The 16,162-nt window shown below is 41.4% G+C and overlaps 1 protein-coding gene across 1 annotated transcript in view; it reads left to right on the top strand.

Annotated features, from left to right (window-relative positions):
- The window catches only part of SORCS1 (sortilin related VPS10 domain containing receptor 1), a 499,230-nt gene that overhangs the window by 434,241 nt on the left and 48,827 nt on the right, over positions 1 to 16,162 (top strand). The window contains 1 exon segment of the mRNA XM_038578743.1: positions 13,150 to 13,336. Coding sequence (XP_038434671.1) covers positions 13,150 to 13,336 — 187 coding nt within the window.

The following is a 16,162-nucleotide window of genomic DNA, read 5'->3' as shown; positions in this document are numbered from 1 at the left end:
CATAGCAACCCTATGTGAGTAGGTGTTATTGTCCTCATTGCAGTTTACAAATGGCACAGCCAAAGCACAGAAAGGCAAAAGAACTTGCCTAAGATTACACAGCAACTGAAGTATCAAGTCAGAGTCAAATCCAGGCTCTATGGTATCCTACCTTTTTATTACTTCTCTTTGGTGGAAAGAACTATTTTCTGGGAAATAATTTCATGTAGTTCCTAAGCTCCCTAGTAACACTTCACTGGGGACAGGTAGTAACAAAGGCCAAGGATAGAAAGAGTCGGCAAAATTATCTATGCCCTAGCCAATCTGGCCTATACTATGGCTGCTGCTATATTCTTAGACACTAGTCAATATATAAAACATGATTTTCCTCCTGGATTTTCTTAGAGTATTCATGGCTTGAGATTAGTTCATTAAAAGCCATTTCAGCAAAGAGAGATTCCAGATCCTCTCTAGGTTTCCTTCTCTTTGCAAAATTACATCTTTATTGAATGGCTTCTGTGTATCTGGTATTACTTTATCCATTCTAAAGAACACTGTAAAACATAGGATATGAATGCAACACTCAAGGACTTTGTCATTCTTGTATACCAAACCTCTCCAGAGTCTTGGGTATGAATTAGGCTATCAAATCCAAAACAAAAGCAAATACCCCTGACATATACCATTGGCAATACATGGGGTCTGTATTATCCCCCTCAAATCTCTGAATCTACTTCTCATTTGGGTTTGATAGTCCTAAATTTACTTTGAATATAACATTTGGCTCTTGCCACCATACCTAGTGCCAATTTTTCATAGCAGTAGTGACACTAATGCCAAGCTTCTGATACTCCTTGAGCAGTAAGTCCTCAAGGTGACAAGGGGACCAAGAGGTACCCACTACATTCTGATTGGCAGAAGACTCTCCAGGTCAGTATCATATTTTGTCATTTGGGCAAGAATTATGCCTCTGTGTCTCATGGCTTAGTCATAATTCCACTCTCTCCCATAGACTTGTCTTCTCTCTGTGGGGTTGGGTTGAGTTAGGTTAGGAACTGAAGCATCACCCCTTTTTTGTCCCCAGGTATGTGCATACGAACCCCTCTGTGTAGGCTCCATCTCCTGTGCATACCAACTGAAGTGTGAGTGACCTGAGCAATGAACTGTCCCACCAAGTAGTTAGGTGTATGTGTTTATTTGTTCTTCAACACATATTTTACCAAGTTTCAATTTTATATCATGTACTTTTCCTTCAAGACATATTCTTTTTTTGGAATTATGTATTTAGATGAACTAGGCCCTCCTGTCTATCAAGGTTTAAATAAAAATCTAACTGCATGAAATAGAAAATAGTAAATATTTTATATTCATTCAAAACAAAAATAAAATTTAATTTATTGCATTAGATTGTAAAAAATATTTTTGGCAGCCCCCATAACATTATAAATATCATTAAGGTAGGAATCATGCCGTGCCTGGTCACAGCTCTAGCATCTCCTCTCACTGTGACTAATGCCTTGATAGGAACTCAATAAATGTGTGTGGATTTGGATAGACTTCCCCAAGAAGAGTGGAGATAAAGCCCAAACTTAAAAGGGAAAGACTCTTAAAATGTGAATAACATCCAAAACATGTTAAAGTCTTCATTTGAAATCTAAACCCCTTCCTTTATTCAGTACTAATGCATGTCCTAATTCTAACATAAGAGTATCAATGAAAACCATGCTAAAATCAGAGCAAAAGAGAACTTCTTATTGACAGAAGATAATCAAAGGCTAGGTACACTGATGCTAGCTTGCAACTCCATGCACAGTAACCAAGTCACAATTTTGCAGATTTGACATATGCAAGCGATAGAATCCCTTCCTGAATATAGCACGAGAGGCCACCCTCCGCATCTAGGTAACAGAAATGGCTCTATAACATGACTCCATCAAAATCCCAAAACTTGGCTCACACCCATTACCCAGAGAACCACATAATTCAATGGAAGTTGATGAAAAGCCCCATTGTTGGGAAGTATATCCCTGCCCTTTTTCAGGGTTCTCTCCTGCACTGTAATGAAGGAACCTTGATCAGAAGCAATAAGTCAAAGGAGACAATATTTCTTCCATCCCAGACTCCTTCAGTATGGCTAATCCAAGAACACGCATACACACATGTTCACATACACTCTGCATGTATGCATCACTGTTTCCTTGAGGGCAAAGAACAGTTGATCCAGAAATCAACAAAGAGGGGAGAGGAAGGGTCCATAGAGTTGTATCTAACTAGCCAAACATTTTCCAAGTACGCCTGCATTTGAGGAAGCTGATCGAAGGTATTTTGCACTGAGATCCAGGTATCCAATGAGAGGTGGCATCTCTCTCTGGAGACTTGCTTAAGACGGATGTTCTCTGGACCACTAATGAGCACCTAATGAGCCTATAGACTTTCAATGCGATAACTCCGCTTCCTGGAGAAATCCAATGTGAGAACCTGAAGGCACAGGATGGATGGCAAAGGGCCTAATCAGTCTTAAGAACTCAACAAAACCGATTTGGAAGGCATTCATTTGAGAGGACTGCTAGGCAGAAGTAGTGTCTGCGTGTTACAGAAGATAATTAAATCTGTTTTAAACAGCTGTAAGAATAAAGAGATGCAATTCGCTGCATAATTTAAGACTTTTAAATTAAATCTGAGGCAAGGGACTAAAATTAAAACTTTGATCTGTATCTCATTGTCTTAATACTTCAATTTACATACAAAGACTGGAACTTAATAAGGAAAATTCATGATTATAACTTCTTCTGTGAGATTTAACTCTAAAACGTGAAGGCTGTGTCCTCATTAAATGAATTCCAATGATATGTAATTTCACATACATTGAAAGACTTATGGCAGCATAAAAGTAACCACAATGTAATAACACTTCATAAATATTGCAGGATGCTACCAGCCGTCGGATGGTAGAGAAGATGACTCTTGATAAAATTTGCTGTGAGACCCTCATTTGTTGAATTCATAAAAGAATTTGACCTACTTTTTCATCTGGGGGAGAAATCAGGGCTTTTAGAAACTACACAAAGAGTCCGCAAGCACTGTTCATCTAGGCAGGTATGAGTTTTCTAAAGCGGGCCCAGATCTGACTCAGAAGCCTCGGTCTTCCACACAAAGGAACGGGAGATGATTTCAATGAGCCGTGGAGACTTAAGAGCCTTTCTCATGTATTATTCCTTACTCCATTCAGCTTTATTCTCTTTGAGTCGAGCAAGGTAATTGAGCCACTTCATTTCTTCTCCCTGGCTGCTTCGGGTTACAAAGGAAAGAGGGAAATGAGGCGGGCAGTATAGGTTGTCTTTAGCCAGAGGCCTAGCAGCTGAAGTTCAGGTTGGCTTGGTGAGCAACTCTTCCTAAGGCCCTGCTTTTCCTTCCTCAGTTCTGGTCCACAAACATTGGCATTTTGCTCTTCTTTACAGTTTTAGGGAATCTGTGTTTGCGAAGGACTTCATTCTCCCTCCCTTGGTAAGCAAGGAGCGATACATGGCTTATTTCTGAGAGTTTCAGTTCAGTGCACATTCCAAGGACTGGGGGTCATCGTCTTCATATAGGAAATTATTTTCAGATGGATTTGCAGTCCCTCGGCCTGTCTGTGTTAGCCATGAAGCACTGGTGCCCCCCTTCCATCCAGAGGGGTGGCCACCACCCCAGAATGAGAACTTCACCCAAACAAAACAATTTTTGCCCAAGTATGTGACTACCTCAGATTTCTGGCTTTGCACTTTGCCCTTTGTTATCCTGTGACTCTGGGCCGTATCAGTTCATCCTTAGTGTGATCCACCATTTATGGGTGATAGAAAATTTCTGCCATCCACCCAACAGCATTTAAATGAGCTCTCCATCTTCACCTGAGAGCTGAGATTATTTTAACTGCCTTTATTCCATGCTGGAATATGAGTGTATCTTCAATAATACCCATAACACGAATAGTAGAATTATAAAAGCAGATGGTCACCTACACTAGATTTGATGATTAGGATCATGATCATTCTGCCTATCTTTATAAGTAAAGAAATTGAGGTTTAAATATAAATTGAATTTCAAAGGGCACGTAACTCCCAGCTTACTACCTGACTTCTGGAGGGCACTGCCATGTACAGTACCTCTGTAGAGCTCTGTAAAGTCACTGAGACCTCTCAAGAACCTAATAATTTGGAAAAGTGATGAAGTAACATCCAGGGTAAGAAATCATATATCCATTTCATAGATAAGATCTTATGACTTTGGTTAAGTCTAGCAAGTGATGCTAGATATAAAAGTTCTGAGAGCTCTTTAGAAATTTTGAAAGCATGACATGACAGTGTTGTTTGTGTGTGTGTGCATGTTCATATGCTTCTCATCTGTTAATGTGGTATTTACCAATCTAACGGTGATCTCTCTGGATGGTAGGCTTCTGAGTACTTTGAATTTCCTTTTTCCTCATTTTATGTGTTTCTTATATTCCCTTTATAAATTCTCCATGGCTTTCTCTTTTTTCTTCTTTCTTCTAATTGACCTTACATATTTCCATTACATATCTTACTAGTAGGAAAAACTTATTGCATAGGTTTATTCCTAAAGCAATCTTCCTTCTTTTCTTTTTTTAAAAAGCATAATCTTATTCTTATTACACACCTGAATGCTTTACCTTTACAGTGACTTTTAAAGACATCCAAAAACATCTTTATAGTTTTTATTATTTGGTGGCACCATAGTTTTCCTACCAAATCCTGCTGAGCTAATTCATAAAGTCACTATGTAGTGGTAACAGTATAGTAATGTCCTTTATTACCTAAAAAGTGTTTTCAAAACATAATGGGTCAAAGTTCTGACCTCTCTCTACCACACTGTCTAGATAGAGTAAAGAGACCTCAGCTTACAATTATTTATCTGCTTCACAAGCCAAATGTTCCTCCAGCCTTATGGGTTCTGTTCCATTCTAAGCCAGACACCTAGTACAGAAGACATAAAAAAGGAATGTGGAAATTCGCTCTTCATTCAAACACATGGTGGTGTGGCTCATTTGCAAGTGAAGGATTAAACCATTTTGTGATGATTCTTCAGTTGGAAATTCTTGATCTGAGCATTAGATGCAGAAGTATTTGGATATTTAATGAGGCAAGTCTCAAGGCTCAGAGTCCTCAAGGAAGGGCTGAGCCATCTGCATTTCATCCTAGAGAAAGTAAAATACAGAACCAGGCAAGTGGTTTGGTAGATCCATAGTCTGGTCTTCTGACATCACTGACCTTGTCAGACATGAATTCTCTGGTGAAATCTAAAACCCTGTGTATGCCTAATTCTGGGAAATGAACAAGGGGTAGTGGAAGGGGAAGTGGGCGGGGGGTTGGGGTAACTGGGTGATGGACACTGAGGGGGGCACTTGGCAGGATGAGCACTGGGTCTTATGCTAAATGTTGGCAAATTGAACTCCAATAAAAAAATTAAAAAATAAATAAAAAATAAAACCCCATGTATGCACTGCCATCCTCACTGTTGTGAATATTCTTCCTTCCAGTCAGAGCATCCAAGCCCACTGCTGCCATTTTTTGCCTTTTTTTTTTGGCAGGGGGGTCGGCATCTTCAGAGAGGCACCTATGCTATAGATAACCGTCTCTGAATAGACAAGGAGAGAGACTGACTCTTTAATTTTAATTATGCCAATATCTAAGTATCTTGGGACTCTGTCCAGAGCTCAGTTTTGAAGCTGAAGAGAAGCCCATCGAGCATGAATTGAACCAAATATTCAGGAAATACTTTCCCAGCTTATCTAGTGAGGCAGCCTTAGCTTTCAACAATGGTAGCACCTCTTGAAAAGGATACCAGAGAGACCCAGGACTTGCTTAGGAACAGAAGATAGGGCATTTGCAGCTACTTTTTGTCATAGACTGGTGTTGTCTATGCTGGAAGCACTCAGTTTACCATTGTAAAAGAACAGGCTTGACACAGTTACAGCAGTTGATTCTTGGTTATAGTCCTCTCACTCTGTTGAGCATTCACATGGGGCAGGGTCTTTACAAACAAGTTTTGCAGCTAACAGAATTTTATAGAGCCTGGCATATTACACTGGGCTCCTCTTTTATCACTACTTAATGAAGAATTTAATCCATGTTGGCATTCCTCTAAAGGGTTTTGGTTACTGAAGCTTATAAAAGTTTTCTGGTTTCACATATGAGTGAATCCATTCTTTAAGAGCTCCCACTGGGAATGAGGACAATAAAATAGGAGTGCTGAACTTGGAGTTAAGGAGAACTTGGTTCAAACTAATCTTGTGACTGGGGAAATTTTAGCAATCTTTTAGGGTTAAGATTAAATGAGATACTATGTAGAGAGCAGTTAATATTTCTGCCACAGTAAACTTTCAAGAAATGTTCTCTATCTTTTCCCATAGTGACCACCAGGGGATGTTCTAGAACAATCCTACTTGCATACTTTATATCAGAAGTCATATGCCATAGGGTCGGTCTTACTGAAAAGCACAAGGTGGATAGCACTTCTCCCCCTGAACTTATTTCTACCAGCTGATGAAATCTCTTCTTTGAAAGCCAGAGCTCATTGTACTGTAGTGATCTCCTTTCCTCTTTCTTGTCAAGACTCCACTAACCTGAGTCTAAACTAAGTAAATGTACCTGGAGTAGGGTATGCAAAGAATAGGTGGGTTACTTTTACTTCATGCTCCCCACTCTGCTAAATATTTTTACTCTTAAGATAGAAAGTGCTGAGGCACACCTGGGTGACTCAGCAGTTGAGCCTCTGCCTGTGGCTCAGAGTGTGATCCCAGGGTTTGGGATTGAGTCCCACATTGGGCTCCCTGCATGGAGCCTCCTTCTCCCTCTGCCTGTGTCTCTGCTTCTCTCTCTGTGTCTCTCATGAATAAATAAATAAAATCTTTAAAAAAAGAAAAAAGAGGGATCCCTGGGTGGCGCAGTGGTTTGGCGCCTGCCTTTGGCCCAGGGCGCGATCCTGGAGACCTGGGATCGAGTCCCACATCGGGCTCCCAGTGCATGGAGCCTGCTTCTCCCTCTGCCTGTGTCTCTGCCTCTCTCTCTCTCTCTCTCTGTGACTATCATAAATAAATAAATTTAAAAAAAAAAAGAAAAGAAAAAAGAAAGGGCTGAAATATCTGATTTTTGTTTCTGTCATTCAATGCTGCTTAATCATTTTTTTTTTAATCTTACTTCGTGGTCAAAAAAGCATTAAAAAGAAAAATCTAAAACCAAAGTTGGTTGTATTCCCTCATCAATCTGCTATCAATCTGTGTTACTTCTGGTTATTTCTCGTATACTTAATATTTAAATATTTACAGTAATGGTAGAAATAGAATGTGTTTTGCAATGTTCCTTGCATCATATCGTATTCCACCCAACACCACCCCCTCCTTTTAAAATTGGTGAACTCTCTAGTTCCCCTCATTTCCCCCCTCCCTCTTTTAATCCTACATGCTGTCTCTCACTGCCCCTCACTTCACTTCTCCCCCCGTCCCCGGGGAGTCAGTGTTAACAGACTGGGTTACATTTGCCAGCACTTTTATGCTCATACAAACACACACACACAGTACATATATTGTTATCTGTTGTGGTTTTGTTTTTGACAAAAAAAAAATGGATTTTAATGAAGTCAGTTCTCTACAATGTAGTTTTTGCTACGTGAACTTTAAGATCACTTTCAAGACTGAATTCCAGTGAAGTCTGAGGCAAGCCTGAGCTTTGCTGGGCCCCGACTCTGACGTTCCTATCTGCAGTGAGTCTATAATGCCTTCAGGAATGTCTCGGAGTCTCATTTTTGGATGAGGCTGCCAGTGTTGAGTTACTGTAGCATTTGTTTTCCCATTTTTCTCCCAAGCCACATTGCAAGAACTGATAGGTTCACACACCTTCCATTCCTCGGGTTAATCTTGGCTCCTTAGTGGCCACTTGATATATTTGTTTTTCTATTACCGAAGTCAGTGCTTCCCTTGGAGAATCCCCATATGGATTTCATGTGGCTTTTGTGCTTTTCTTGGGCACATCTTTTGAGCTAATATTCTCAGTTCTATATCTATATCAGGGCAGGTGACAAAAGGGCAGTAGGTCTAAAAAATTTTATATGACAGTTTAGATTTTTGCCAGCCTAGGTGCCATTTTGGGAATGATGACTTGTGATTTATTAAGTTAAAGTAACTCTCAATTATACAGCACGTTTTCCTGACTACTGAATTATGAATACCTGTTGTTCCCCATATTCTCTGTCTTCCTTATGGCTTGAACACAATATGCTTCACTAGAGGGAAGACCTCAGAATGCAGTGTGGCGTTCATGCCAATCCATCTTTCCACTTCTAAACAAAGCTGTTGTGAGAGGCGGAAAGAGTCAAAACCAGGGATGGAGTCTGACAAGAAAAGAAAGTGATGCCTTGCTTTTGTTCTCACCTTTAACTCTGAAAGGTATTACAAGTAACTTTTAATTAAAGAAGCTCACCAAGGACCGAGCTGCATGGATAAAGTTAAACCACAGATCATCTTAAACTTTTCCTTCAGCCTCACAGGATGCCTCAGGGGACTGCTGGCATCCTGCTTAACCTGCCTTTGTCCCAGTTCTCCTGGGGGAGCAACCAAAAGCACATCTGCTCTTGCTCTCTCCCTGGAGTCCTAACAGCCAACTGAGATAATATATAAGAAAGCACTTGGATGAACAAGCAGACATACGTATTCAAAATCTACTGAATGGGAGGGATCCCTGGGTGGTGCAGCGGTTTGGCGCCTGCCTTTGGCCCAGGACATGATCCTGGAGACCCGGGATTGAGTCCCACGTCGGGCTCCCGGTGCATGGAGCCTGCTTCTCCCTCTGCCTGTGTCTCTGCCTCTCTCTCTCTCTCTCTCTCTCTCTCTCTCTCTCTGTGTGACTATCATAAAAAAAAAAAAAAATCTACTGAATGGGAAAGAGTGACCTGAAGGCACCGTGTTAGGTACTGAGGATACACCTAGTAAGGACACATCTCAGCACCCAGGAGTTTATACAAACTACTCGGGTACTAGTCAGCAACTTGTTTTCCTGCAGAAGTTAACGAACCTTGACTACATGCATTGTGGATCTTTTGTTTGTAGTTATGCACCAGTCACTTAAAAACGAGTTTAGTTCTTTCATTCTTTCTTTCATTAATGCCCCCTTCACACTTAGCATCCTAAAACATCCTACAGAAGTGTTGCCCCCACATCAAAATGGAATGTGGTCACATCAGCCTGTGTTGAGTGGTCCTCATCTTCAGATAGATTAAATGATGAGAAAACCTAATATTCTACAATCTGATCCCAAGGGACAAAACCTGTGGTGCAACCCAGCATCTGCTGTGGACCTTCTCAGACCACAGCAGGACCAACCCAAGATCTTCCCCAGAGGCCCTGAGGAAAGGGGGCGTCTTGGGTGGTAGCTGGGCACCAGTACGTTTTCTTTTAATTTCTATAAGAGGTAATGATATCAAAATCTGAGATTCATTGGTTTCAAAACCAATAAACTATGGGAGTTAATTTTGACAGGAAGGTACGTATAATTTCCTGTTGCAACTCATATTTCAATCTACCATCATCTACCCTGAACTACCCCTAATTAGCTTCCCAGAATACTTGGGCCTCCTTCCAATTCACCCTCCATATTGTAACCAGAGTGATCTTTTTGAATTAAAAACATCATCATGCCATCTTCTGCTAAATCTCTGCTTAAAACACTTTAATGGCTTCCTACTGCTCTTAGGAAGAAAATGAAAATCAGAAACTCAGCCACGATTTCTAAAATGTCATTTTCTCCCCTTCAGTCTGATTTCATAACCTGTTCCCACAGTGTCTTTATCTTCAGCTTCCTATGACTGTACTATCCCCCTTCTGCCATAGGTCCTTCTGGTTCCCTCTGTCACCATTGCCTGAACTCCTTACGTTCATCTCACTCACTTGTGTCCTTTGTTTGATTAAGTTATTTCTTTCCTTAAGATCATCTCAGCTCAGATATAACTTCTGGGAATCTTTCCTTGAAGTTCTCAATCAAATCATGTTTTTAGCTCTCTGCCTTTCCCTACTGTGCAACTTACAATACCGTGTACTTTCTTTCATATCCTCCCCTGTAAAAACATTTTATTTATCTGTGATTATTTCATCTGTCTCACTTAGTAGTCTAGAAGCTCATGAAAGCCCAGACCATATCTGTTTTGCTTGGTTTGTTATAATTTACTTGCCATCATTTTCCCATGTCATGCCTGACATAAGATAGACACTCAATAAATATCTGCCAGTTGGCTGATTGGTTGGTTGGTTGGTTGGTTGGTTGGATGAATGAATGAATGACCAGAAATCCATGGTGATCTAGGACTTAGGCTCTCTTGCCTTTGATCTCCTTCCTATTCTCTGAAAGGAGTTGCCATCCCTGTTTCAGATGATAATTACAGCCCAAGGAAGTCAGAGGCTGATGACTGATGAGCCCAAAAAAGATGCATTGACAGCCGTGTTAGGCTTGTGAAGCACCTGAGAGCCTCTGAAGGCAAAAGCATGACATCTAGTTTGTTTCACTTGAGTGGGCAAAGCTGCAACAGCAGGGATGAAATCCTCTGCCTTGGCCCCTTGATGCTTTTGTCTCCTGTGCAGAGAAGCAAGCCCAGGGGCCTGTATTCACATCAACAGAGCTTCCTAATACCTGACCGACTCTAAAAGCATGACTCCTCTGAAGGCAGCTCTACTGCTAGAGCAGTCCCAACATTGTGACTCCCCTCTCTCACCTGCTACATACACGGGGAACCTTGTCAGGATGGATAATGAGGAATACTGTCAGGCCAGAGAGAATAGCATGACACACAGTGGACATCCAGACAGAGCTTGGGAGGACTTTTAGGTAGTGGAAAGAGATCGAAGTCCAGGCCCACCAAAGCAGACTGGTGAATACCAGACAGAAAAAGCCAGGCAGGGAGACTTGAGGGCAGCCCCAGCCAGACTTTTCCCAGGTGTGTGGGTAGCTGCTGTCACTTGTGGGGGCTGACCTGTGAGCCTCCCCTCTGTGCTCTTGCCCATGGTGACCCTTATGTCATGTCTGCTCTCTGTTTCTCAGTATCTCTCTCTTTGCCCCTCCCTGCCTCCTTCCCTCCCTCTTTCCCCTTCCTCCTCCCTCTCTTTCTTCCTCTCCCTCCTCCTCTCTCCTCCCTATCCTCCCTCCCTCCCTCACTGCCTCCCTTTCTCCCTCTCCCTCTCTCCCTTTTTCTCCTTCCCTGTTCACTACCCGTCCCCCCTCTCAGAAATTATATTGCTTGTTTTATTCCATGGTTAACCCAGGTAGTTATTCCTGTATTTTGCTCAGATACTCGTCCCAAAAAATGCAAGTAGATTTTAAGGTGGTTTCTTCCTCTGTGCCTGTACCTGGGTTTGGCTGGCAGCAGCTCTGTGGACAATCTAGAAAACAGGGGAGAACTGACCAGAAATGGCACTGAGAAATTGACCAGTCTGATTTGTGCAAATGAAGGACAAGTCAGAAAGAATGGTTGACATTTATGTTTATTGGTGAAGGGAATTCAAATAATTACACACTGTCTGGGCTGTGGATCATTGCTCTTGTAGTTCTGAATGGAGTTTCTTTGTCCCACCCGACATGTCCTCCCAGAGAGTTGGCCCCTGAGTACACCCCCCTCCCCGCCCCCCCCCCCCCACACACACACACAATGCTTGGCTGGGCATAGATCAGAAGAGTAGGTCACAGAGATTCATAGAATTTGAACTGCTTTTCCTTTCCCTGTGAATTAATCTTTTAAATGTCAGCATTTTAAACTTGGCCTTTTCAAAAAATATGATACCATATGAACCTTACTTAATCGAAAATACTTTTTTTTACTTCAAAGGGTTTTTTTTTTTTGTATGTGTGTATATATGTATGTTTTTAGGGCTTTTTCCTCCTAAAAATGGGAAAAGCTAACAAAACAAGAGGAACTTGATAAAGGATGGGCTGCATGAGAAGGAAGCTGGTTTCTTTAGGAATCTCCAAAAGTGTTTTTCAACAATCACTTTTTCAACAATCTCCAAAAGTTATTCCAAAAGTGTTTTTTTTACAGGTGTGGGATTTTGGAAAGCTGACTTTTATCCTTCTTCTCCTTGCCTCCCATGGGAGGCAATTTAGAATTGTATGATTCCAGTCCTGCTGTAAAAGGAGTATGGCACGCCTTTTAGAGTTGCATGGTTTTGACAGTCATTTTTTTGATCCAGATTTTTACAGATGACTAATTAACTCACATGTTGTATAACAAACCTTTGAGTTAAGACATCTATGCCCATTTCATAGATGAGGTAACTGAGACCCAAGGAGTCTGCATGAAGCCTGCATGTTAATGGCACCCTGGGATTCAAGCCTGGAGGAGCCATCTGTGCTTTATCCATCTATAATGAATGAAATGCATGTCCAGAGAGATGGATTCACATCTAGGTCTGCTGCTAACCTGCTGTATTAACTTTGATAATTAAATCTTAACATACTAAATAAATAAATAAATAAATAATAAATAAATCTTTCCATACTTCAGTTTCTCTACCTATAAAATGGGCAAGCATTGCCTATTTTTCTCTCCCCACTAAGATTCCATGAAGAATAAAATGATAACATTTTGATTGCACAAAATACCGAAGTATAAAATAATTAACCATCATTGTCTTAAATAATGATAGGGTTGAGTCCAATGTCATATCAGGTATGAGGCAAGGTGTCTTTTATATTTCCTCTAACATAGTTAGGGACCAGAAATAAGAATGGGATTCAGGGGTCCTGAATATATGGGAAGGGGTCTATGACCATGTAAGGGAAGCTTAATCTCTAAAGCTGTGTGTGGACACCTTTTATTCATGTGAATGATAACAGTATAAACAGATGCCTCAGGGAAATTGAATATCAAATTGGAGCTGATTATCAAACACTTAGTTTTCCAAACCTTGAAACTTTCGGATGTCGGTGCCCTTCACGTTTGGAGAACATCCATCTTGGTGAGCTCCTGTCTGCCAGGGACTGTCACAGAGATTCTATCAGAGGCAGACAGATGCTCCCAGCTGTCGGAGGGAGCCAGAGTCTGCCATTAGCCCTGAGCCAGGGAGCAGAACAAGCCCCAGCCTCTGGAGGGAGGCAGCCAGCACCAACTCCCCTTCTCTGATGGTGGGCTGTTTTTCAGGGTGACGTCCAGAGGACACTCATCCAAGTGGACTTTGGTGATGGCATCGCAGTGTCTTATGTCAACCTCAGCTCCATGGAAGACGGGATCAAACACGTCTATCACAACGTGGGCATTTTCCGAGTGACCGTGCAGGTGGACAACAGTCTGGGCTCTGACAGCGCCGTCCTGTACTTACATGTAACTTGTATGTTATTACTGTTGTTGGTTTATGACATATTTAAAATATTGCATCCTTTTAAAGTATAACCCAAAGTTTCATGTCTAGAAGCAGCTCACCAGTTATCTCTAAGGAGATGGGGAAGGAGAAGAAGAGAGCCAAGCAGGGGAGAAAGTACAAAGCAAGTCAGGGAGTGGAACTTGAATAATCCTAGAATTTGTGTTGCTTGAAATTATGCACGCTGTACGTACTGTGCCTTTTCCAGGGGCCTCCGAGACTGCATACCTGGGTCTGGGGGCTGGGCCAGAGCAGCTTGCTGAGCTCTCTGATTGCATGTGAATTTGCCTTTTTTTTTCTTAATCAAAACCATTTGAAAACAATTTTCACATATGGCTCAATCTAATACAATGAGAATTAGCGCAAGTGATGGAATTTCTACCCATCTAGTTATTCTTCTCTTTTCATGATACATCTCACTGTTTATAACACTTCTAAAGACTTTTGCTCCTTTTTGTAAAGTATTTCCTGTTGTTGTTTTTTTTTTTATATGTTATGTTTGGTGTTAGAGGGAAGGTGATGTTGAGAGAGGGAAAGAGCTGCATTTAGAAGTAATTCCAAGAAGTGTTGAAGTGTTTGTCCCATCAAGGAATGTAAAGATGTACTAAATATGGGGAGATTGTGACAGCTTCTAAGTTCTGTGTAGTACAACTGTGTGCCACAAATGCCTCTTGTGGCAGGTGTGTGAATGTCCCCAAACAGGCTTAGGACTTGTTTTAGTTGCTACAGAAATGCTTTGCTTTAAAATAAAAGTAGCTGTGTGAAGCCCCAGTGACCTAATGGATAGGGTGCTGGCCTTCTAAAATGAAAGTAGCTCCTTCTATGAATGGCCTTTCCAAATTAATTCTAAATTCTAGACCAAGAGCATTAAGGCTGGGCCATATTCCATGCCTCTTACCTGCATCTTGCACACTGAACTGAGTATAGAACATACCAACTAGAATCTTTTTTTCTTAAGCTACGGTGGTCCAGTGGGAGGACAAGACTATTTAGGGAGTCCCTGAGCAATTGTTCATTACCGACAATTCCGGCAGTATTAGTGATTCTTGGTCTTTCTCTCCCACACATTCATGACAAAGGTGCTTTGAAGAAACACATCCTCCCTTCTTTAGGTTTAAGCAAATCCTCACAAGATTCCCAACCTGCATGGTTCCTCCTGCGTCTTTTCAGCTAATGTTTATTAAGCAATTACTATGTGCTGGGCCTTAAGCTAAGCAAGCTCTTTACCTGTATGATTTCACTTTTCAAAATAACCTGATGAAGAAGGCACTATTAGAAACCCTCATTTACACAGAACAGTGGGCATCAGAGGGCTTGAATAATATATTTGAAATTGAAAAAAAAAAAAAAAAAAAAAAAGGAAATTGCAGCCTACAAAGCCAGGCTTTAGATTCAGGTTTGCCTGTCTCTTGATCACTAAGGTTGTTGTCAGTGACAGTACTTGTCTCCAACAGCCTTGTCCCCTCCACTTTGCAGATTGTCCTAGAGGAGCATGAGCAACTTGCTATACAGCTACATAGGTTCAGGGGCACATTTCATAGGCTCCCTTCCTGCTGACACCATGGCTACCCTCACCTCCAGGGCTGACCTGTATGGACTTTCTGGAGTTGTCTCTTTCTAAGAAATAATCTTCCTTACTAAGTAACAGTCAGCAAATCTCTCAGAAATACATCACCAACATTGGTTATTGGTAGCAAAACTAACAACATAAACGCCAGTACATTGGCTGAGAATGGCCACCTACCTAGCATAGCAGCCTGTCCTATCCTGACTTATTCTACAAGGGGGATTTTTGTTTGAGAGCTGCTCTCCTGAAGAATTACGGTGATTTTGCTCCATATCTTGCATATGTATGAAACATCTTCCACACTCTAACTGTATGTGAATACTGATTTCAAATTCAGCAGCTTTTTGGTCTCTGTTTCTCAGGCTCTCCCATAGATCATCCACACCTTGCCCTCCTGGTCACCCTTTGGATTCTTCCTCACCTGGAAAAATGATCATATCCCTTGAGGGCTAGTTCTCTACCCTGGCCCTCTGCTAGGTTTGCTCACCCCTGGGAAGGAAAACAGCACAAAGATCGGAGGTTGCTGAAGCCAGGACTTCTAAAAGAAATAAAGCTCTTTGTTCTTGTTTTTTTTTTTTTTCCTCATTAGCCTAGTTGAGTGGCTCGGCAGTTTGACTTTCACCCTAGTAGCAGATGATCTATAATGGAAAGTTTTGTGTTCCGATTTTAATTTTGTTAGCCTCATCTTAGGTTAAGTGTTTGGATAAGCATACTTCATATAATGGAACCCCTTCCTAAGCCTAACTTTGGGCCTAAGAATTAACTCTTTTGTACTAACTGTATCAAAGCAGGACTCCTTTGCCTCACCTGACACCTCTACCATGACAAGCATGTCTTTCAGATGGAGAAAGCAAAGATTGGAGAAGTACTTTCTCTTTGACACTGTTTTACACTTACAGGGAGTCAGAACAAGACTATAATTGATCAACATTCCCCCAGACCTCAAACCTGAAGAGGATCATGGCAACTTTTGGTGCCACAGTGTGGGGGGAGAGGGGTTTGGGTGGTCTTTTTAGAAAAAAACAAACACTCAATTGAATGGGAGTTGTTAGGTACAGATGCTGGCCTGGACTCCCAGCCAACTCACTCCATTTCTCTGAGCTTAGGTTTTCTCCCCTGGCATGTGAGGAACACACATCTTGTTTCTCAAAGGTTCTTTCCAGCAAAATATGCTGTGATCTGTCAACTAGTAAAGCTTGCTTTTCCACCATCACAAAATAACATGTGTG

The sequence above is a fragment of the Canis lupus genome, chromosome 28 (assembly GCF_011100685.1).
Source record: "Canis lupus familiaris isolate Mischka breed German Shepherd chromosome 28, alternate assembly UU_Cfam_GSD_1.0, whole genome shotgun sequence".
Classification (NCBI taxonomy): Eukaryota; Metazoa; Chordata; class Mammalia; order Carnivora; family Canidae; genus Canis; species Canis lupus.
The sequence above is the reverse complement of the archived record's forward strand: the minus strand, read 5'-3'. Positions and strand labels throughout refer to the sequence as shown.